The sequence below is a fragment of the Jaculus jaculus genome, chromosome 14, assembly GCF_020740685.1.
Source record: "Jaculus jaculus isolate mJacJac1 chromosome 14, mJacJac1.mat.Y.cur, whole genome shotgun sequence".
NCBI lineage: Eukaryota > Metazoa > Chordata > Mammalia > Rodentia > Dipodidae > Jaculus > Jaculus jaculus.
The window spans coordinates 24,418,064-24,442,290 of NC_059115.1; the positions used below are offsets into that span (position 1 = coordinate 24,418,064).

Consider the following 24,227-nt stretch of genomic DNA (forward strand, 5'->3'; position numbering starts at 1 on the left):
CCTGCCAGAGGAAGTCTGTAACTGGGAGTGGGCTTGTGGTTTTACAGTCCAGCCCCACTTGCTGCATTCCTCTCAGCTCTCTGCTTCTATCTGCAAATGGGAAGATGTGACACAGGGTTCCTGCTTGGCACTCCCATGCCTCTTTCCATGATGGACACTTCCCCTCAGAACTGAAAGCACAAATAAACCCTGTTCCTCCCTGTGTTGCTTCTGGTTTGTTATGTCCCAGCATGAGAATGTAAAAGTAGTGCCTGGCACACTGTAGGGGCTTACTCAATAAACAGGAATGAAGAGGGAAGAAAAAGAAGGTGGAATCTACAACTTGATCAAACAGGATGCTCACCAAAGGACGAGGCATAGTCAATAAACAGAATTGCCAGGCATGGTGGTGCATGCCTTTAATCTCAGCACTTGGGAGGCAGAGGTAGGAGGATTGCCGTGAGTTTGAGGCCATCCTGAGACATAGTGAATTCCAAGTCAGCCTGAGCTAGAGTGAGATGCTACCTTGAAAAACCAAAATAATAATAAAGTGTCAAGTTTAGACAGGTGAGAATCCACTAGCCAGACATGCTGGTGGGGAGGGGTAAGATCCATAGATCATACAGTCAGGGAATTTGGGGTTGGGCTCAAGAACAGGGTTCAGATGGCAGTTCCCACAAATTTCAGTTTTTTCTTCAACAATATTTTTACTAGGATAAAACTTAAGGCTTGGATTTTTTTTTTTTTTAATTTAATCTACCTTTCAAAGATCTGGTTAGCCAAGGGCCAATACTGTCTCTGACTAGGATGGTCGGAAGATGGACTCATTACTTAAAAAGAGACATTTAGTACATTTTTTGTGATTTTTTTTTTTTTTTTGTGAGAGAGGAGGAGAGAGAATTGGTGCACCAGGGCCTCCAACCACTGCATTTGAACTCCAGATGTGTGTGCCACCTTGTGTGCTTGTACCACCTTGCACTTACGTGGGATCGAGAGAGCTGACCATGAGTCCTTAGGCTTAACAAGCAAGTGTCTTAACCAGTGAGTCATCTCTCTCTTTCTCTCTCTCTTTTTTGAGCTGGGCCTGGAGGCAGCTACTCAGTAGGCTGAGGTAGGAAGATTTCAAGTTCAATGCCAGCATCAGCAACTGCCTTAAAAAGTAAAAAGAGGGCTGAGGATATAGCTCAGTAGTAAAATGCTTGCCTAGCATATACAAGGCCCTAGTTTCCATTCCTTGTCAGGTGATAGGCAGGCAGGCAGGCAGACAGACAGACAGACAGACAGACAGATAGATAGACGGTAGGTAGATGGATGAGTTTGAACAGGATCATACCTGACCCTGTTCCTGCTGAAACTTGTTATTTGGGTTGGGGGTCGCTTTTGCTTTTATCATAACCATGAAAGAAAGAATGTGGTATCACGCCATCTTACTATTAAACAAGCCGAGGGAAAGAGCACTCCCTTGTAAGGATGATGGGTACTGAAATTAGTAGTTGAAAATCTTTATTATCAAAATTGGGACTATGACAGAACTGTTTTTGACAGTCAGTGTTAGTAATGAGTTTTGAACTTGAGCTGCACCCCGGCTCTTGGTGCCCAGGCTCTGATTTAGCTTATGGACAAAGATAACTGTCTTGAAGTGCTCTGATGATTCCAGTGAGTAGCCTAAGGCCATCCCTCCAGGCAGCTTTGGTGAAGACATTCTGGTCAGAGCCTGAGCATGAATCTATGTAGATGACGGAATCTCAGTGAATGAGGTGGAGGAACTTCATGGAGGCTTTCAGAAGTTTGTTGGCTCATTGCTTGAGTGGCAGTGATCTTTCTAAGGAGCCTCAAACAGGACTTATTTTTTTAAAATTTATTTTTATTTATTTGAGAGACAGAGAGCAAAGGTAGATAGGACGGGAGCACCAGGACCATTAGCTGGTGCAAATGAACTCCAGATGTGTGTGTCATCTTGTGCATCTGGCCTTTGTAGGTCCTGGGGAATCAAACCTGGGTCCTGTGGCTTTGCAGGCAAATGCCTTGACTGCTAAACCATCTCTCCAGCCCTGAAAGAGGACTTCAAGTTGTTGCCTGTACTAGTTTTATTCAGCACAAACTAGTCTCTGACTCCCTTCAAAGCACCAGAAAACCGAAGGCCACATCTTGTGGACAGCAAACAGCAAAGTTAGGGAAAGCGGCTGGAGTCTCAGTGATTTGTGTCATGAGATGTCCTTATGTAGCCACTGTACATGCTCTTCACTTGTTTTTATTTCTGTAATGCTGGTGATGGAAGGCTGGGCCAGTGCTCCATTACTGTGCTGCATTACTAGCCCACTTGTAGCAGTTATCTTCATAGTTGGGTAAAACACCTGACCAAAATCTGCTCATGGGAAAAAAGGGTTTATTTCAGCTCATAAATTTATTTATTTACAAGAAGTGGGGATCAGCATGCCAAAGCCTCTTTCCACTGCAAATAAGCTTTACATGCAAGCATCATTTGGTGCACCTGGCTTTATGTGGGTACTGGGGAATCGAACCTGGGCTGTCAAACTTTGTAAACAGGCACTTTTAACCACTGAGCCATCTCCCCAACCCTCAGCTTATAGTTTTATTTGTATTTATTAATTTTTATTTTAGAGACACACAGAGAGAATTGGCATGCCAGGGCCTCAGCCACTGTAATTGAACTCCAGATGCTTGCACCACCTCATCGGCATGTGTGACCATGCACTTGCCTCACCTTTGTGCTTCTAGCTTATGTGGGATCTGGAGAGTCGAATACAGGTCCTTAAGCTTCACAGGCAAGTGCCTTAACTGCTAAGCCATCTCTCCAGACCAGCTTATAGTTTCGAGGGACGTTTCATAATGGTGGAGAAAGCTTAACAGACCTGAGCAGAAAACTTGGGTCACACTTTTACATCAGCAGGATAGAGTAGTCTGAGCAAAATTGCTATGAATACTCAGTGGCAATGGGCTAATAAACTTCAAGGTCCACCCCTAGCAACACACCTCCTCTAACAAGACTCCATCTCCCAAAGGATCCACCAGCTGGGAATTAAGTATGAGGTGTAATCACCAACACATGAGGCTATGGAATACATTTTACATTGAAACCACCACACTATTTCTTTGCCACCATGCCCAGTTTATAAGCCTTCTCATACCTCGCAGTGAGCAAAGTCTTTATGTCATGGGAGATGGTTCCTAACTGTGGAAGGTATATTGTAAGATTTTTCTTCAATCGACTGTGGAGATGGCTCAGCAGGTGAGGGCTTCTTGTTCAATCATGAGGACCTGAGTTTAATCTCTAGCACCCATGTAAAAGTGAGGTGTGGGCTTGAGAGATTGCTCAGTGGTTAAAGGTGTTTGCTTGCAAAACCTGGCAGCCTGGTTTAGATTCCCAGTACCCATGTAAAGTTGGATGCATAAAGTATATGCATCTGGAGTTCATTTGTAGTGGCAGGAAGCCCTGGTGCTTCCATTGACTCTCTCTTAATAAATAAATAAATAAGTAGTTTTTTTTTTTTCCCTTAAAGCCAGGTATGGCTATGCATGCCTATAACTCCAATCCATGGGGAGTGGAAGTAGGAGGATAGTTAGGGTTCACTGGTTAACCAGCCTAATGAAAAACAGCAGCTCCCAGTTCAGTGAAAGACTCTGTCTCAAGGAAATAAGGCAGAAGGGTGATAGAGAAGAACACTCACGTCTCCTGGTCTTTACACAAGTCTGAGGCTTGCGCATCTGCATACATACACTACCACCACCACACATACCATACACGTACACACAAAGATTTTCCATCTATAGACAAACATGAAGTCAGGTTCATTCATATTTCTTGTTATTTAATTTCTTTGGTTTCCCATACAATTAAATTCCAGCTAAGAATCCTCTATCACTGCACTGTCTCCAACTGTGCTCCTTTATTAAAAAGATAGTACATGATAGTGGAGTATGGTAACACATACCTGTAATCTCAGAAGGCCAAGGTAAGAGGATCTAGAGTTTGAGGTCAGCTTGGACTACATACTAAAATCTTGTCTCATAAATAGAAAAAGGGGGCTGAAGAGACAGCTTAGTGGTTAAGGTGCTTGCCAAATGACCCAGGTTCAATTTCCCAGAACCCACATATGCCAGATGCACAAGGGATTGTACATTTTTGGAGTTCATTTGCAGCAGCTAGAGGCCCTTGTGCACCCATTCGCTTTTTCTTAAACAAATATATTTAAAAAGAAGTAGAGAATGGCAGGAGCCAGGCGTGGTGGTGCACACCTCTAATCCCAGCACTTGGGGACTGAGGTAGGAGGATCACCATGAGTTTGGGGCCAGCTTGAGTTACAGAGTGAGTTCCAGGTCAGCCTAGACTAGAGTGAAACTCTGTCTTAAAAAGACAAATGTAAAAGGGCTGGAGAGATTGCTCCGTGGTTAAGGCACTTGCCTGCAAAGCCTAAGGACTCAAGTTCAGTTCTCCAGGTTCCATGTAAGCCAGATGCACAAGGTGACACAAACATGCAAGGTCGCACCTGTGCACAAGGTGGCGCATGCGTCTAGAGTTTGATTGCAGTGGTTACAGGCCTTGGCATATCAATTCCCTCTCTTAGTCTCTCATACAAAAAAAAGACCAGTTGGGCTTGCTTAAAAAAAAAAAAAGGAAAACAGAACAGGCCTATGACATAACAGTGGTACAATGTCCGCTTAGTATATGCAAGACCCTGAGCTCCATCCTCAGTACTGCCAGAAACAAATTACATGATGGGAAGCAGATGCAAAAGTGACGTTCTATCATGCATGTGACACAGAGGAATCACAGGGACACCGGGAGCTTTGTCCCTCACTGGTCCATATCCAAGCAGTAGTGAACAGACCCAGAGTCCAGAGGGTGTGAGCCACATACCCACTGCTCCCCTCAGTTGTCCTAGCACTCACAGCCTGGTCCCCACCATTTCTCCTGTGACCATCAAGACTTCCTTGCAATGCACTTTATCCTGTCAATAGTGGTCACCATAGAAAACCTCAGATTTGGACTCATTCCCACTTGCATCTGTATATTCTGGTTACCTAACAAACCACACCCAAACATACGTGGCTTAAAACAACAGCCGCCATTTATTCTGCTCAGGAATCTGCAATCTGATCAGGGGTTGGCAGGAACACTTTGTTTCTGCTCCACACCAGGCAAGACTCACCTGGAACTAGATAGCCCCCTCTAAGATGGCTCACTCATGCTTGGCAAGTCAGTGCTGGCTTTGGATTTCTTTCTGTGAGGACCTCTCCCTTTGACAGAATTTCCTTATGACAGAATAGCCAGAACCCAGGAGTGAGCATTCATGCTAGTTTTTTTGGTTGGTGGAACAAATTTCTACAGACAACAGCTCCAGATGGTAGCAATAGTGGTCTAGGTTACAAGTCTAGGGTGAGTCTTTGGAGCTAAAGTCACAGTGCTGGACATGCCACATTCTTTTCTATGGGCACCAGGAGGGTGTTCATTTTCTGGCTTTCAGGTTGGTGAAGTTCGGTCCCTTGTAGTGATAAGCATGATGCTGGCACATTCTAGCAAACACCCAAGCAGAACAGCTTATGGAAGGAAAGGGTTTATTGTGGCTTATAGGTTCAAGGGGAAGTTTTATCATGGCTGAGCAGACAGCCAGGGTGTCACATCTTGTCACAGCAGCAGAAAAGAAGCAGCAAGAGTGACCTAATCAGCACTGATAAGGGGGCTTGGTTTGTAAAATTCCAAGGCCCATCCTCAAGAACACACCTTTGAGCAAGACTCCATCTCCCAAAGGCTCCACCAGCTGGGGATCAAACTTAATGAAGCTTAACCACACACAAAAATCAAAACACACCCCCAAATCCATGGGTACACATTTTCACACCCACTACCACGGATTCCTTCTGCCATCATCAAAGGCGGGGATAGCTGCTGACATCCTCTTACATTTTGTGCTGTCTGCCTTTTCTCCTGCTTCATAGCTTCCTTCTTCCACATAAGGCCTACCTTGATAAGCTCCTTAATTCTATACTTGATATTCCCTTTACCCTGGAACACAATGTACTCTTGACATCAGGGAATAGAGCTTTGGAAGCCATGATTCTTTCCACCATAGTGTTCCAAGATACAGGAAATAGAGGCTACAATTTAAGGTCTTAAGGCCTAGGCTCAGGAACTAATAGTGCCACTTCTACCACAGCTGCAGATTACAGATTCAAGGAGAGGGTCATGACTCCCTGCCATTCTTAAACAAGTGTGTGACTGGCTGGCTTATGGCAGAGTCCACAAGGCGGAACATTTTGAGTGGGTAGCAGAGCAAAGAAAACTCTGGCCCCTGCCTGGTCTGTACTAAGCTGTTCTCACTCAGACTTACAACCCCACAAAGCCAAGGATGCTTGGAGTGGCCTTGCAAGTAGGGAAGCTGGCTATAGACTGGAAAGAGTGAACAAGAGAGTCACAGCACAGATTTGAAGGGGTTTAGAGCAAAGTAATGATATGCACACAATTATTTCCCTTTTGAAAACAATATTCAGAGTTTGGGAGAAGGCTTAGTAGGTAAAATCACTTGTACTCAAGCATGAAGGCATATGAGGGCCTGAGACTGTCTGAGTTCATTTCCTTAGCATCCACATTATCACTTGCATATGGCTTTGCATGTATATAACCCCAGTTCTTTGGGAAGTTGAGAACAGAATTGCTGGGGCAAAAATAGAAGCACCAGTTTCAGAGAAGGGATTTTATCTTAAGGAAGCATGGCTGAGTAATGGACTGGGACATGTGATGTTCTCCTCTGGCCTTCAAGTGTACATGGACATCTGCATCTACAAACATGTGCATACACAGCACATACCACAGAACACCTACTACACACACTAAATAAATAGCAATAAAAATCTAACAATAGGTGGGCATGGCGGCGTATGCCTCTAATCCCAGCACTTGAGAGGCAGAGGTAGGAGGATCGCTGTGGGTTTGAGGCCACCCTGAGACTACATAGTGAATTCCAGGTCAGCCTGGGCTAGAGTGAGACTCTACCTTGGAGGAAAAAAAAATCTAAGAGCAGGACTGGAGAGATGGCTTAGCAGTTAAGGTGTTTTCCTGTGAAGCCTAAGGATCCAGGTTCAAGTCTCCAATAACCACGTAAGCCAGATGCACAAGGTGGCACGTGCACCTTGAGTTTGTTTGCAGTGACTGGAGGCCCTGGTGTGCCCATTCTCTCTCAAATATATAACTAAAATAATCTAACAACAAACAAATTTTCACCAATTTATGAGATGTAACTGATCACTTGACTCCAACTTCCATCCTGAGCTGGGTGCTGTGTGACCCCCCCCCAGCATAGCCAGGCTGGGCATGTACAGAAGCATGTCTAATCAAGCACAGAACATACTGAACCTGAGCAAGTTTGGGAACCACAAGTTGTCCTGAAGGTGGCCCAGACCAGATCCCTTCAGTCTAAGTCCTGTTTCATGACCCTTTAAAAACCATACCTATGCTCACATGGGAGTTTCTTGTGGTAGGAGAAGCAGCTCAGACCAAGTTCACAGGTGATTCTGCAGGACAGGATAGCACCAGTCAAAAGTGAACAGCTGCAGCATTGCAGTCTCAGCCTGTGGTGGCCCTGAAGGACTGTAGGGAAGGAAAAGCCAGTGAGCAGAATATAGATTGGTTCATTTGAAAGTCTAGCTTGTCTGAATAAAGAAATGTACAGACTAACAATTTAGCCTCTTCCACAGGTGGGATCTAGAAGGCTACTGATTTGGCTCAAAGATCATGACTGGAGGGCTGGAGAGATGGCTTAGTGGTTAAGCGCTTGCCTGTGAAGCCTAAGGACTCCGGTTCGAGGCTCGGTTCCCCAGGTCCCACATTAGCCAGATGCACAAGGGGGTGCACGCGTCTGGACTTCGTTTGCAGTGGCTGGAAGCCCTGGCACGCCCGTTCTCTCTCTCTCTCTATCTGTCTTTCTCTCTGTGTCTGTCGCTCTCAAATAAATAAATAAAAATTAAAAAAAAAAGGATCATGACTGGAGAAGATGAAGTGGAAGGCTGGTGAAAAGGAGGTGTGGGGAGGAGGGCTATGGCTGGATCTCTCATGATGGATGTGGTGTGAAGATTTGAACCTCATATGCACTCTTACCTATGCTGTCTTCTTCAGAGGGAAAATGGAATGTTCTATGGACATCTGTCAGCATCTTTCCCTGGACTCCCCAGTGTGAGTTCCACGGGCTCAGGTGCAAGGCACACAACTACAGGGAGGGAAGTTGCCAATGAGTTCCGTATCACCCCCAGCTACCACTAGTATCAAGCACACAGAGGGCCTGAAGTTTGGATACCCATGGGTGGGCTTGGTGAGTGCATTTGCAAGAGGGGCTGAAAATGGTGCTCTCTGGCTTCTAAGGCTGGGTGACAAAGGCCACGCAGCTCCTGCCTCATTCTGCACTGCTTGCTCTGCACACCCCCCGCCCAGGATGTTTCCCCTCCAAGACCAGGAGCGAAGCCACACCGTGAGGCCATGTGCAGGTGCCCTGACCCACAGTCCCAGCTGAGCTCAGCCTTTGTGCTGCCTTAATCCAGGCAGGAATGCGAGTCAAGAAACTTGGAGATGCTCCTAGGCCTGGCATTTGAGTTACCCCCAGCTATGCAGTTGTCTTACTCTGCTGTGGCTGCTATAATAAAATGCTACCAGCTGTGTGGTAAACAGCAAACAGTTATTGCTCACAGTTGAGGGCAGATTTGATGTCTTGTGAGGGGCCATTCCTCCTAGTCGGCCATCTTTGCAATGTAATATCACATAATAGAAGGACATGGGCATAGCAAAATGGCGGATGTTACAGGCCACCAGGTTGGTGTAGCAGTTACCTTCTCATTGCTGGGAGAAAACACCCAACGAGAAGCAGCTTATGGAAGGAAAGAATTTATTGCCAGCTTATAGTTTCAAGAGGAGGTTTCATCATGGTGTCATATTTTGTCACAGCAGGGAGGAAGCAGCAAGAGTGAGCTGAACACCCAGTGAGACTAGACCAACAAACCTCAAGGCCCACCCTCCCCAGTGATACAGCTCCTCCAACAATGTTCCAGCTCCCAAGAACTCCATCAGCTGAGGATTAAGTATGAGGCTTACTCACAGCACATGCAGCCATGGGGGACATTTCACATTCAAATGGCCACAGTTGTAGTCTAGCACACTGTAGTATGCAGGTGGCATCGGTAAGCTCAATACTGTGCAGTCTACAGGGTACCTTACTGGAGATATCTGTCTGGGGACAATGGAGCTGTGCTGGGCTTTCCCATCATGGAGTGGGGATGTGCCCTCCCTGGCCCCAAATATGATGTGCCTTCCCATCAGGTGGTTGCTAGCCTCCCCACTTTACACACATTGGTGAAGGAATGCACCAAGGTATGCAGAAGTGACCATCAGACCAGCACAGAGCCCATGTCCAGCGTTTCCCAAAAGGTCTGTGTGGAAAACTAAATGGTATGAGGGGCAAAGTAGCTACATGCAAATAAAATTTCTCCTTCAGTTGGTAGTATTCTTATCCATGGGAGCTTCCTAGTTTGGCTCATGTATCCCAGTGTATAGAAGGCCCTAGAAAGCTGCACATGTCAGCAGGGTGCTCCATATTAGCTCTGCTAGTCTCCTGAATTTCTGACATTACCTTAGAGGAAAAGGGCCTTGTAGTGATCTGTCAGCGAGTGTAACCACAGTATGATGATATGGAGGCTTTCAGGAAGGCACATTGGAAGCTTCACATACTTGTGCCCTATTGTAGGGGTGTCCTCAGACACCCAGCATGCTTACTATCCAAGGACTTGGAGCCCACACACTGGCTTAGGCTTGGGACTGGGTATGAGTTTGTGAAGGCTTTTTTTGAGTTCTGGTGAGGGAAGGAACCAAGGCCTCCCTCCCATAGCCCAGGCAGTTGCTTTACCACCGAGCTCCCCCAAGCCTGAGTGAGTTTCTGAAACTCCTTTATGATTCGGTTGGATTTCTGCAGTAAAGTGATGGAACCCCTCAGCATGACCTAAGAGTTCCCTGGCTTTAACCACCACTTCATGTGGTCTTTTCAGGCAAATTCACACTTCGTTGAGCTGATTTGGGGAAAGGAGTTTATGGGTAGGGATGCGATTTTTAGAATTGTGCAGTGGAACAGAAGTAGTTTGGATTTCTAAAGGCACATTCACAGGGTTCCTATCATCTGCCAGGCACTAGGTTCTCCCTCTCCCAGATTTTCATGGCACTGGGCACAAACTATAGGTCTCATGTTGCTATGCCCTGGCCTGGCACAAAGGAAGTGCCCAATATACCTCTCTTAATGGATTTTAAAAAAAGCATTTGTGGATGCTAGAGAGAACAAGCCAGGCATAATTGAAAATACAGTTAAAAAATTAGTTACTGTGGCAGGTAGGACTTTTCTATCTCAGCCAGCAGCCAGCCTCCCAGCAGCTTTGCTGATCACCTATTGTGTACTCAGTACCACTTTTCCACTTGCTGGAGACACCCAGTGGACAAGATGAAGACCTTTTCACAGAGCCTTTATTATAAGGAGAGGTGGCCCCAGGGATGCACACTATAGGCAATTTGTGCTAAGGAAAACACGGCTAGGTAAGGGGCATGGTGGGGAAGACACCTCAGCAAGTTAGTTCTTGGTCCTTGGTGCCCAATCCTCCTTCATTCACTTATGTGTTGCCTAATGCACTGCTGGCTTACCAGGAGTCTATGCTGGCGGGGCTTAGGGGACACAACCTACACTTCAATCATTTCTTGGTCCCCACTGGAACCCTCTCCTTAAGCTGCCTCTGCCTTTTAGCTGGCCAGCAATTCCGGGTATGAAGAGGTACAGGTGTGATCTTTTACCAGCACCACTCAGCCTTCCTGGCAAGTGCCCCATGCCACATCCCCCTGATGGACACTCTTCAGCTTCCAGGGACACACGCGAAATAGGTATTTACCATCTGCATCTCTCCGTGAACACCTTGTCAAAGGGCAGGTCTTCTGCTGGGTCCCTAGAGCCAGTACAAAGCCCACTAAGCAGTGGTGTGGATCAATTGAGTGAGTGGATGAAATGAAGAATGGCTGCTAGGCAAGGCCCTCAAGGCTCCTTGGGCCCAGGGCTTTCCTGCTCATCTGCAGTTCAGCAGTCAGAACCTAGACTGTTTCGGGTGTGCTGGGCTCAGTGCAAAGGGAAAACTTGTTTAAAAAAAAAATAAATCGAGGTCAGGTGTGGTGGTGCATGCCTTTAATCCCAGCACTCGGGAGGCAGAGGTAGGAGGATTGCCATGAGTTCGAGGACACCCTGAGACTACATAGTCAGCCTGGGCTAGAGTGACACTCTACCTTGAAGAAAGAAAGAGAAAGAAAGAACGAAGGAAAGAAAGAAAGAAGGAAGGAAAGGAAAAAAAGAGCAAGCAAGCAGCTACAGTGGAGTGTTAAACCAGAGGAAGAGTTTCTCCCCACGGCCTGTGCCCTGCCTTGGGGCCTCCCATGAAGGGGTCCCCCGGGGCTCTCTTAGGCTCTGATGCCCAGCTTGCTCCCTACTCCCTCCCTACACCGCTGCTTTGTTCCTGGTTGGCTAGCTACTTCACTGTAGCCCTTAGACCACTCTTCTGCAGAAATCCTCCTGACCTCCGCTTAGTGGCACCGGGTGTGGAACGCTGGTGGGGGACGCCATTGCCTTCAGGCCATAGCATGTGGACACACAGACACTTTGGAAGGAAGGTGGTTGGTCGGCATTGGTTCCAAGGTCACTTTGGAGAGCTCACTCCAGCTCTGCTCCCTGCTCTCCTGGAGGAGGCAAAGGGAAGGGTGGCCTCTTCTTAGTAGTAGCTCTGGTCTCATTTAATGTCAGCACTTCTCTCCAATAGAGAGGCTCCTCAGGACAAACGGGAAGATACCCCCAGACCGCCCTCCCTGTGCTAGACGTGATCTCCATGCCTGACACACTCGAAGACCGAGGCGAGAGAGACGGGAAACTTCCCGCAGTCCAAGCATGGACCGAGACGCTCAGCGGACGTCTGTGCGCTCTACACCGGCCGCTGGCTCGCCCAGAGCTACGGGGGTCGGGGCCGACCCTCGCCGCGCCCCGCCCCTAGCTGGCCCTCCGAGTCCCCTCGCACCCTGCCCTCCGAAAGCCGGCTAGCCGCCCTGCGTTTCCGGGGCGTTAGGCGTGGGGTGCCCGGGGCTGGGAGCCGCTGGAGTGTGCGGCTCCGCGGCCGGAGCGTGGGCTGCAGAGTGCGTTGGTGTCCCCGACGCGGTGGAAGCCGCTCCGGGCGGGCACCGGACCGAGGGCCCGGCGCAGAAGGGGGCGGGCGGGGGCGGGCGCGGAGGGCGCGCGGAGCGGGGCTGGTGCAGAGGGCGTGGGGCCGGGCCCGGAGCCAGGAGCCGCGCGAGAGCCCCGCGCAGCCGCCCGGGGACCAGACTCGCGCTGTCCCGCAGAGATGCCCGAGGGCCCCGCCGCGCCCGCCTCGCCCCGAGCACCCGCGGCGGCCTCGCCGTCGACTCGGCCCCCGGCGCTGGGGTCCCCCCGGGCGGCCGGCCCGCGGCGGGGCGCCGGCGTCCCGCAGAAGCTGGCCGAGACCCTGAGCAGCCAGTACGGGCTGAACGTGTTCGTGGCGGGGCTGCTGCTGCTGCTGGCCTGGGCCGTGCACGCGGCGGGCGTGGGCAAGCGCGACCTGCTGTGCCTGCTCACGGCGCTCATGCTGCTGCAGCTGCTCTGGATGCTGTGGTACGTGGGCCGCAGCTACGCGCAGCGCCGCCTCATCCGCCCCAAGGACACGCACGCCGGGGCGCGCTGGCTCCGCGGTGAGTGCCGCCCGCGCCCCCACTCCGCACTGCCCGGGCCGGCTCCCCGGACCGCTTTCCGCCGGTTCCCTTCCCCGGCGCCCGCTTCCTGCGGCCCCGGAGCTCCCTGCCCGAAGGCTCTGCGCCTAGCATTAGAGCGGCGCGCGGACTTCCCTGCTTCAGCTCTGCACTGGTGCTCAGGAGGCCACGCTCCCTTTCCGGCGCTCAGGGCTTCTAAGATCTGGCCGCAGGTGGCCTCCACTTTCAAGCCCTCACCCTGCCCTTTAGACGTTGTCAAACCGTTCCCTTCATAGAAGTGCAAGCCCCTGTGTCTTGCCGTCTGTTCCAAGCTTGGAATGTCATTCCAAGCCTGGGCTCAGGCCTTTCTATAATCTCCATGAAGCTTTTCCCATCACTCTCTTTCCAGTTCTGACCATGCCCTTCAATCCTTGCGGTGACCTGGACGGACACTGTTCTTGTCGCAGCAGCTGCTCCTCCAGCCTACTGCTTGAGCCCCAGGATGCTTTTCTCTTGGTCCTAGATCCACAGCCCTGACCTGGTGTGGACTAAGTAGGTGGTGCAGGATGAAGGAAATAGTGTGGTGATGCCCCCGAGGGGCAGGCGCTTTCCTCAGTTGTAAGACACCCTTCCTGACATCGCCTAGAGCTGCTGCCATGAAGTCAGGAGAGCTGGGCAAAGGGGGCAGAGATGCAGGGCACAGGAAGCAGACCGGATCCAGGTCAAAGGTGACCTCCTCTCAGCTTCTCAAGTTAGACTGAGTGTGATGTCCACTGTTCTTGCATGGCTGACCTCAGGCAAATTACTTGTTCACCTCTCAGGTAAGGCTGGGTAAGGCTCAGCTTCTGCAGGGGAAATACCACCCTCAGTAGGACCAGGGGTTGTAGAGTGGGTGCTCAGCGCCATCAGCGCTTCCTACCAGTCTTTAGAGGTCTGACCCCAGGGTCCTCTGCTGGTCATGTGCCTGGCCTGGCAATAGTAGCCCCTCAAGCCCATGGGCCACCATAGGCCTCTCTGAAGAGCTTTTCTGAGCCTCATCAATTTCTCCCTGAATTGTGAATGTCAGGGACTGTGTCTAATTTATCTTACCTCTGGAAAGTCGGACGTGGCTCCGGGCTGCTCAGGTTCTTGAAGATGGCACTTTTCAGGAGGGGTTGACTGTGATGGTAGTAAGTCCAATACTCTCCCCCCCCCCCCAGGTCGTGCAATACCACAAGGTATTGAAGATCTTTTGCCTTTTCTTCCCTAGTGGATGCTTCCTTTCTTCTTTCTTCACTTCCTTTCTCCTCTAGCCTTTCTTCCTTCAGCTGTTCGCCCATTCCTTCCTCCCCGACCCATTTCCCTTCTTTCCTTCATCCTTTTTTGCATTTTTTTAAAAAATAATTTTATTTATTTTTTTGAAAGAGAGAGAAAGAAAGAGAGAATGAGAATGGCTGTATCAGAGCTTCCAGCTGGCGCAAATGAACTCCAGATGCATGTGCCACCTTGTGCATCTGACTTATGTGGGTCCTGGGGAATTGAACCTGGGTCTTTTAGCTTTGCAGGCAAATGCCTTAACTGCTAAACCATCTCTCCAGCCCCCTCTTTGCTATTTTGTATGTGTGTGTGTGTGTGTGTGTGTGTGTGTGAAAGAGAGAGAGAGAGAGAGAGAGAGAGAGAGAGAGGGAGAAAGAGAGAGAGAGAGAGAGAGAGAGAGAGAGAGAGAGAGAATTGGTGTGCCAGGGCCTTCAGCCCCTGCACTTGAACTCCAGACACGTGTGCCATCTTGGGCACATGTTCCACCTCACACGCTTGTGTCACCTTGTGCATCTGGCTTATGTGGTTTCTGGAGAGTTGAACATGAGTTCTTAGGCTTGTAGGCAAGAGCCTTAACCACAAAGCCATCTCTCCAGCTTCTTTCCTTCATTATAATTTGTATCTTCCTTTCACTTTCCCTTCCTCTACTTATCCTCCCTCTCTTCCTTTCTTCCTTCCCTCCTCCATCCCTGTTTCAAACAAGTGTCTTTAACCACTGAACAATCTCTCCAACCCTTTCATCCATCTTTTTTCCTGTTCACTCCCTTTCCAAAAGTTGGGCTATTTCCCAAGTTTGGGAAGGCACAGGGAGAAGCAGAGGCAACACAGACTCTAGGTTTCCCTATGGGCACATTCCATTTGGTATGCCTTTTAGGCAACATGTAGAGATGAAATTGGTGAAGTAAGATAGAAAACAGCACGTGGTAGACTGTGTAGACGCTTGGCAAGTTTCCCTATGATAATGTAGCCTCTCAAATCAGACTTGGAGTGGGAATGACATTGGCCCTGGAAGGCTTGCTTAGGCTGTGTGCTGTTACCTTTGCCTTTCTGAGCCCTCGTTCCCTCAGGAATAAGATAAGAATAGCAGTGACCTCTGAGAGGGGCAGGAAGCTGGAGGGAGAAAGCAGTTCACCACACCCTGGCCATTCCTGTGGACAGCTGAGTCCATCAAAGAAGCAAAGAGGCAGCTATTAAACTGCGATGCCAAGAGGAAATACCTTCAGCCCTAGCAGGTACTGAGGGTTCCCTTATCTTTGTAGCTGGAAAGACAGGTTTGTCACAGAATCTCAGCCTGCCTCTCCTGGTGACAGTGTCCTAAAGCTGATGTTCTAAGAAGCAGCCCTTCTGGGAAAGTCCAGGTGCTGAGGAGTTGGTGGGTCTCAGTTTAGGTTTCCTTGCATCTCTGTGAGCAGGAAGTATTCCATTCCACATCTTGTGAAGAAGCAAAGGCTGAAAAAAAAAAAAAAAGATCCTGCTTTAAAATATGGTAGTAATGACCAGGTGTGATGGTGCATGCCTTTAATCCCAGCACTTGGGAGGCAGAGTTAGAAATATTGCCATGAGTTCAAGGCCACCCAGAGACTACATAGTGACTTCCAGGTCAGTCTGGCCTAGACCAAGACTCTACCTTGAAAAATAAAAATGCCCCCAAAACAAAACCAAACAGAAGGTAGTAATGGTGGATCATTTGCTAAGTGACAGAATTGGTTTCTTCTAGAAGAGATGAAAAGGCCTGCTCATCCTGTGTCTGCCTCATGTGCATAGTATCCTGCACACTTGTGTGCATGGTTTCAACTGCAATGCCCATTAATTGCTACATTCAGTTTCTCTAGATTTCTATTCTGTTAAAAGATAGCCTGGTGAGTTAGGGAGTTCCTTTTTGTTTCTGTCCTGTCTCAAGACCATGCATTTCTATCTTTTTTTTCTTTTTGTTTTTTTGAGGTAGGGTCTCACTCTAGCCCAGGCTGTCCTGTAATTCACTATGTAGTTCCAGGTTTCCCTCAAACTCATGGCAGTCCTCCTACCTCTGCCTCCCAAGTGCTGGGATTAAATGTGTGCACCACCACACCTGGCTTTCCTGCATTTCTTATACTTCATTATACCAGGTAGGGTGCCAACTTGTTAATCCAGGGGGAAAATAAAGCAGACTTTGAAGAATAGGACACTCCTTGAGCACTTAGGCCCCTTCAAAAGAGTCTACATTCTTCCAGTTGTCCCAGTGCAGGTCAGCTGGCCCAATCCCAAAGGTTGTAATCTCTCATGCAATTGTAGCTGAAGGGACAGAAGTTTCAGTCCAAAGATTTCGCTTCTGTGCCATATCCCTGTGCTCATACCAGTCCATTTCTACGCAATGTAACCCTGCACAACTTCTCAGGACATGGTCATAACAGCAAGCCTCTCACACAAACTGCCTCTAACCCAGTCCAGGGAAAGCTCTTCCCCTCACAGGCCAAACCTCACAGTCCATAGTTCTTATTACATTCAGGTCTTTCAACTCTGACCAGATTAGTCCATCAAACTGTACTTATAGCACTGCAAGGTGTCTCTTAGGCCAAGGTTTCAAATCATTCCCCATTTCTCCCAAAAATCAGCTCCAGAAGGCCAAAGCCACACAGTCAGCTGTCTAGCAACAACCCCACTCTCGGTACCAACATTACTGTTGCAGTTAGGTTCACATTGCTGGTAGAAACTCACCAACCAAGAGCAGCTTGTGGGAAAAAGAAAAAGAGGATTATTTTGGCTTACAGACTCAAGGGGGATGCTCTGTGATGACAGGGAAAATAATGGCATGAGCAGATGATGGATATTACCCCCTGGCCAACATCTGGTGAACAACAGGAACAGGAGAGTGTGCCAAACACTAGCAAGGAGAAGCTGGCTATAGCATCCATAAGCCCACCCCAACAATACACTGCCTCCTGGAGGTATTAATTCCCAAATGTCCATCCACTGGGAACCTAGCATTCAGAACACCTAAATTTGTGGGGACATCTGAACCAAACTACCACAGGTAATTAGGGCCTCTGTCTCCGAGGGCCAGGGGGAGCTGAAGGCCTCACCTCTGAAGGGTTCCACCACCTCCCATTGTCACCACACAGAGGATGGAGCTTCTAGTATATGAACCTCTGGGACACACACAAACCATATCCAGAACATAGCTGGAAGAGTCCCCAAATTGTGGAAGTAAGTGGGGGAATGAGTGTGTAGAAGGCAGGGAGGCCTTCGGGAGCACAAGAAGACCTATGAGGTGTTTTTCACAGCATCATTGAGTTGTCAACCACAGCAACAGCCCAACATGGGGTTCCAGATCACCATCATCTCTACTTGGGAACTTGTTTGAGACACAAACTTGAACACCCCACTTCTGACCTACTGAGTTAGAAAATGGGGGTGGAGGGCTGGAGAGGTGGCTTAGTGGTTAGGCACTTGCCTGTGAAGCCTAAGAACCCCCGTTCGAGGCTCAATTCCCCAGTATCCATGTAAGCCATATACACAAGGTGGCACATGTATCTGGAATTTGTTTGCAATGCCTGGAGGCCATGGTGCGCCCATTCTCTCTCTTTCTCTGTCTCTTTGTCTGTCGTTCTAAAACAAAATAAAATAAAATCTTTTTTCATTAAAAAAAAAAGAAAAGAAAGTGGGGGTGGAGTCTAGCAGTGTGGATTTTAACACCCCCTAGGGATTTGTATGCACATTCAAGTTTGAGAATGACATTGTAGACTGTCCTTATTTTATTGATGGGGAAACTGAGGATAGAGGCAAGAAAGTTATGTGCAGGAACATACACATCTGTCTAACACCTAGGATCCCATAGCTCAGGGCTGGACTCTTGCCATCTAACAAGGCTGTCTCCTCTCATCTTGCTATTTGTTTTTAATCAAAACGAACCTTGCACTTGCCACACCATTTCAAAGCACTGAAATGAAATCTCAACTCTTAGAGAGTTTCCACTTTCACTGGAGGCTTGCCAGGGTTTACAAAAGTAACTGCATGTTGTTTCTATAGGGCTTACCCCAGTGGGAGTGAGCGCAGCAGTGCGTTGGGTTTCACCGAAGTCTGCTCTGTAACTCCATTGTTTCCACCCTGCTCGTGCCCTGGTGCCTTAATGCCCAGCACATGCGATCCAGTTTCTCTGTGCGTGGGAGAAAACATGTGAGCCGCATCACTATTGGCCCGGGGAGGACCAGGAGCTTGGACAGTGGCCATGAGCTCTCATCAATGCTTTTTTTTAAAAAAAAAAATAATTTATTTGCAAGCAGAGATATACTGACAGACAGGGAATATGGGCATGTCAGGGGCCCCAGCCACTGCAAATGAATGCTAGATGTATGTGCTACTTTGTGCATTTTGCTTTACATGGTACTGGGGAATCAAATCTGAGTTGTCAGACTTTGCAGGCAAGAACCTTAATTGCTGCACCATCTCTCCAGTCCTCCATCATTGCTTTTCCTCAGTCATTTATCCATATGTCTCAGTGTCTTCTAAATGCATTTTGTATATTTCTTTCTAGGCTTAAAAACTTATTGTGTGTGCATGTTCATGTGCGTGTAGATGCATGCATGTCATGGTACATGTGTGATGATCAGAGGACAACTTAGGGTGTTGTTCCTCACTTCCCACCTCCTTTGATGCAAGTTTTTTTTTTGTTCTTGTTGTTCATTGCCAGGCTGGCTGGTCCAGGAACTCCTGGTAAATTCCCCTGTCTCCACGTCCTCTCTTGCTGTCAGTGTGCTAGTACAGAAGCCTGCCACATCGTCTGGCTTTTACACGGAGCCTGGGATCCAAACTAGGGTATTCAGGCTTGAGCAGCAAGTGCTTTATCTGCTGAGATCTCTCTCTACCCCTCCAGTCTTCTTTCATGTACATATTTTGTTGGTTTTTATTTCCAGGCCAAAAGCACTTTGATAGTATCACCATAGACTGTGTCTTCCTTTCACCCTCCTTAACAAGGCACTTTTCTAATGCCAATAGTTGGGTTTAAAGAAGTCAATGTTGTTTTCTTTTTGAATGTATATTTGTGTGCAGCATGCATGAACATATGTATGGTTGTACATGTGTGGACACATGTATGTAAGTGTACCTGTTGAGGCCAGTGGTTGATGTCTGGTGTCTTCCTCAGTCACTCTCCACCTTATTTATTGAGACAGGATATCTCAGTGAACCCAAAGATCACCAATTAGGTTAGCTATCCAGCTTGCTCTGGAGATCCACCTGACTTTACTTCCTGAATGCTGTGATTATAGATGCCACACCTGGCATTTAGGTGGGTTCTTAGGATCAAAAATCTGGTCATTGCACTTGCACAGCAAGCGCTTTACCAACTGATTCATTTCTCCATCCCCAAGAAATCAACTCTCTACTTCATCAAAGCTATAGATAGATAGACAGAAAGTGGTCCAGACTGCAAAGTCCTGGTGTGCCCAAACACCCTGCTTCTTCAGACAGCAGGAATCCAGGACTCATGCTGAAGGTGGGGAAGACAGTGACTCTCCAGGAGAGAGCACCTTTTGTCAGTTCACCTAGGCTCTGTTGAATATGAATCCACACCACAGTTCTGGCCCACAGCAGTGGAAGTCCATGAAGAACCATGCATCAGTGCTGAATGTGAGCAGGCTTTCTTCTTGCTGTTGTTTCCTAAACGCTACAGCACAAGGGCTATTTGCATGGCATCTTCACTGTATTAGGTACTGTGAGTAACCTAGAGTTATTAAAGTAGATGGGAGGCTGAGTAGAGGTTTTATGAAAACAACTACCACTTTCTCCAGAGGACTTGAGCACCCTCAGAGGTTGATCTATGGGGGTCCAGGACCTACTCTACACATGTCATTTGTCAGCATCTGGAATGTGCATAGGGTTGGGTACAGTGATAAAGAGGACACAGTATCTGTTTTCTACTTTCAGTCTATCAACTCAATAAGAGAATTTATTATATATGTATAAGTGAATATAATTAGTTGTGGTAAGACATACTAACCTAACTATTTTCAAGAGTACAGTTCAGTAATGTCAAGTACATTTGTTTGCTATACAATCAGTTCCTTTTATTGCACCTTGCAAGATAGAAGTGTGTCCCCATTGTACTAACTCCTAGTTTCTTCCTACTCTAGCCTCTGGTACCAGCCACTTGACTTTTTCTCTCTAGGAATTTAATTACTCCAGGTACATCATATATGCAATCTTTATCCTTTCCAACTAACTGGTCTATTTTACTTACCACAATATCCTCATGGTCCATCCATGTTGTCGCCTGTGTCAGAATTTCCTTCTTTTTAAGGATGAATATGGTTAGTTTGTATGTATATACTTACTCAAAGTTTTCATCCACTAATAGATGCTTGGTTCATTTCCTTCTTTTTCATGCTATAATGTGAGAGTAGGTGTACAAATGCTTCTTGTGCTCCTGCTTGAATGATTGCCTTGCTGCTTTTCATAGTGGCTGCACCGCTTCACTCTCACTCATACCATAAGGATCCAGCTTCTCCACATCCTCACCAACACTTGTAATTTTGTTTGTTCTTTTAATAGCAGCCAACATAGTGGAGATGCTGTGGTGCCACAGTTTTGGTTCACAGTTTTTTAGTACTGAGAGGTGTTGAGCATCATTTTATTGACTTACCATCTGACTTGATATCATCTTAAGAGAAATGTCTATTCAAGTCTTTGACTTGTGGTTGTATTGTACATGTCTTTGCATGTTGTAGATATTGACTTCTCAGATGTGTAATTTGCAAATATTTTCTTTCTATTCTTAGATGCCTTCTCACTCTTGATAGTGCTCTGTGATGCACACACTTGCATTTGTATGTAGTTCAGTTTATCTAAACTTTCTGTTGTTATATCTAAAAAATCAATGCCTAATCCAGTGTCATGAAGCTTTCTCAGATGTGTTCTAGCAATTTTGTATTTTTAGCCTTCATATTTAGGTCTTTGAATCATTTTGTAGAATTTTTTTTTTTTTTTTTTTGCTTTTTTTTTGAGGTAAGGTCTCACTTTAGCCCAGGCTGACCTGGAACTCACTTTGTAGTTCCAGGGTGGCCTTGAACTCACAGTAATCCTCCAGCTTTGCCTCCCAAGTTCTGGGATTAAAGGTGTGTGCCACCATGTCCAGATGGAATTTTTTTGTTGTTGTTTATGTGTATTGGTGTATGGGCATGCAGGTGCCACAGTATGTGTGTGAAGGTCAGAGGACAACCTCAGGGTGTTGGTTTTTCCTTTTACCTTATTTTGAGTCTGAGTCTCTCTTGTTACTGTCTTTTTACTACTGGAAATGCCAGCCTAGCTGGCCCATGAGCTTCAGGATTTTCCTAGTTCTGCCTTCCATTGCTGTAGGTGGGTCAAGATTACAGACAAGTGTGCTACTGTATGTCTGGTTTTAAATGGGTGCTGAGGATCTAATTTGGGTCCACAGGCTTGTGGAGCAAGCACTTTTAACTGCTAAGCTATCTCCCCAGGCCCTCGGTTAATTTTGATATATAATATATGGTGAGGATCCAACTTCATTCTTTTGCCTGTGGGGGTATACAGCATGGTCTTGGCACCCTTGTCAAAACCATTCCCCCATGTGTGAGAGCTTAACATAAGGTTTTTGAGATGATATAAGTTCATGCTAACATATACACATGTCCCTCCCACTTCTTAACGTAAGGCATTTGAGACGATGTCAGTGCTTGCTAACACAGATGCATGTGTTCCCTCCCCCCATCTAGGTAGCATCACACTGTTTGCAGTCATGACCATCATCCTGGGTTGCTTCAAAATTGGATACTTCATTGGATTTTCAGAGTGTTTGTCAGCCACGGAGGGAGTTTTCCCGGTCACTCATGCAGTGCACACACTGTTGCAGGTAACCACTGGCAGTTCTCTACACTGCCTCTGCTTGGTGTAGCATATCCCATGGTGTGCAGCATCGCTGTATCTCACAGGCGAGTTCCATTCATAGCTGGGCAACTATCAGTAGGGTCACTTTCTGTCACTTCCAGCACAGCCACTCCACTGGACATGGAGACTTGCTGGTTCACCTGTGGGCTAGAGCATCAGCATGGATGAACTCAGTGTGGCTGAGAAGTGAGGATTCGATAGATGATCTAAATATGCAGCCTCTCCTGCCTGCAGAGATGCTTGGACGGGTGCAATGTAACATTAGCTTTAGGAGAGATCTCTGGGGACTGTGAGTTAGAATCCCTGTTACTGTAACAATGAAGGAATAGCCAACATTTTATAGCACTTTAAAATATACAAAACATGTTCCCTTGATATCTTGATCACAAAACTTCACAAGGGCAACCTAGATGTCTGTTGTGGTCTGAATCAGGCGTATTCCTGACATATTCAATTTAGATGCTTGTTTCCCCAGTTGGGATGCTATTTTGGGAGGCTGTGGAACATTTAGGAGTGGTGGCTGGATGGCAGAAGATCACTGAGGGAGAGCCCTTGCTTGGTATAGCCTGTCCCCTATTTATGACCTTACTGTCTGCTTCCTAGTCAGCCATGATGTGAGGAACATCCGCTACATGCTTCCACCACTGAGAAGTCTGCCTCATACAGTTATCATCACATCTGTCACCTCACAGAGTCCATACAGCATCCTATCTGTAACTTCAGCAGTATCACCACCTCTGCTACCTCAGACAGTATCACACATGTGCCACCACTCCTTCTGGGTTTTGCTTGTGATAAGAGCATGAACCAAATTGTGTTAGCAAACGTCCAGAAGGCGATGCACTATCTCCCTATCTCCCAAGCTTGTAACCTGCTCTCTAGACAACCGCCCTGCGCCTTGCCCTTTGTGTGCTTTGCCTGCGCCCTCCCACTCTCCGCTCAGCTGCCATTCTGCTGTGTGTTGTGTTGTCTCGTTGACATTCTGTGTATGAGTGGCTCAGTCCCTCCCTGTCCATGTGCCTGACTTACTTCTCTCAGCATCATATCTTGTAGGTCAATCCATGTGTCATGGATGCAAAATTAATCTCATGTTTTTCTGAGGAAGAAAAGGATCAGAGAAGACCAGAAACTTGGATGATGGGGAGAAATAGCTCAGTTGGCAAAGTGCTTGCCTCACAAACATGAGGACTCAACTCTGACTTCTAGATATTATGTGGAAATACTGCGTGTGTTGTTTTGTGCTTGTAATCCCAGTGCTGCAGAGTGGAGGCAGGAGGGTCATGGGGCTCCCTTCTAGCCAGGCTAACCAATTCTGTAAATTCCAGGCCAGTGAGAGACTTTGTCTCAAAAAGAGAACGTGAATAGCCTATCTGAGGATGACCTGTGAGATTGTCCCTCTAATCTCCATGTGCATTTGCACAGACAAACACAGACACACATGTACATGCACACACATACAAACACACACACACACAGAGACCACTTGCTTGTGTCATGCCATCCTTGAGAGTCACCCTAGAAGACTATGAACTTGGTCTAATGAACTATGATTCCTCAAATATTTATGGATCCCAGCTTGAAAATACCATTAAATATTCTATAAAATTTTAAAACTCTCTTTTGTTGAAAGCAACCTCTAGCTTGCCTACTCACTTCACATTGGCAGATGGCTAGGATAACTAGAGAATGCCTCTGGCAATCTAATTCATTGTCTGGTGGTGAGGCCAACTCAGAGGAGAGCTTACAGAGGAGCAAACCACACCGGAGTGGTGGGGACATGCTGGGGTGGAGCAGGTCAGAAGCACCCTGGGAGCGGGGTAAAGGGGCTGGTAGGTATGTGAAAGCCACTGTGCTCATGGCTGAGCTCAGGTACTCAGCAGTTCAGATTGTAATTGAACAGGACAGGGCCATTCATTCCTTCAGGATGTGACTGTAGTTGAGGACAGGGCCTATCAGTCCCTCAGGATGTGACTGTAGTGGAGGACGGGGCCTTTCATTCCTTCAGGATGTGACTGTAGTGGAGGACAGGGCCTTTCAGTCCCTCAGGATGTGACTGTAGTTGAGGACAGGGCCTTTCAATCCCTCAGGATGTGACTGTAGTGGAGGACAGGGCCTTTCTATCCCTCAGGATGTGACTGTAGTGGAGGACAGGGCCTATCAATCCCTCAGGATGTGACTGTAGTTGAGGACAGGGCCTTTCAATCCCTCAGGATGTGACTGTAGTGGAGGACAGGGGCCTTTCTAGTCCCTCAGGATGTGACTGTAGTGGAGGACAGGAGCCTTTCTATCCCTCAGGATGTGA

General features: G+C 47.5%; 1 protein-coding gene across 1 annotated transcript in view; it reads left to right on the plus strand.

The window, feature by feature from the left end:
* The first annotated feature begins 12,390 nt into the window (after positions 1–12,390).
* Positions 12,391–24,227, plus strand: part of Otop1 (otopetrin 1) — a 44,105-nt gene continuing 32,268 nt past the window's right edge. Inside the window, exons 1-2 of the mRNA XM_004669846.2 lie at positions 12,391–12,754; positions 21,754–21,890. Of these exons, the coding sequence (XP_004669903.2) occupies positions 12,391–12,754; positions 21,754–21,890 (501 nt within the window). The remainder of the gene's footprint in view (positions 12,755–21,753; positions 21,891–24,227) is intronic.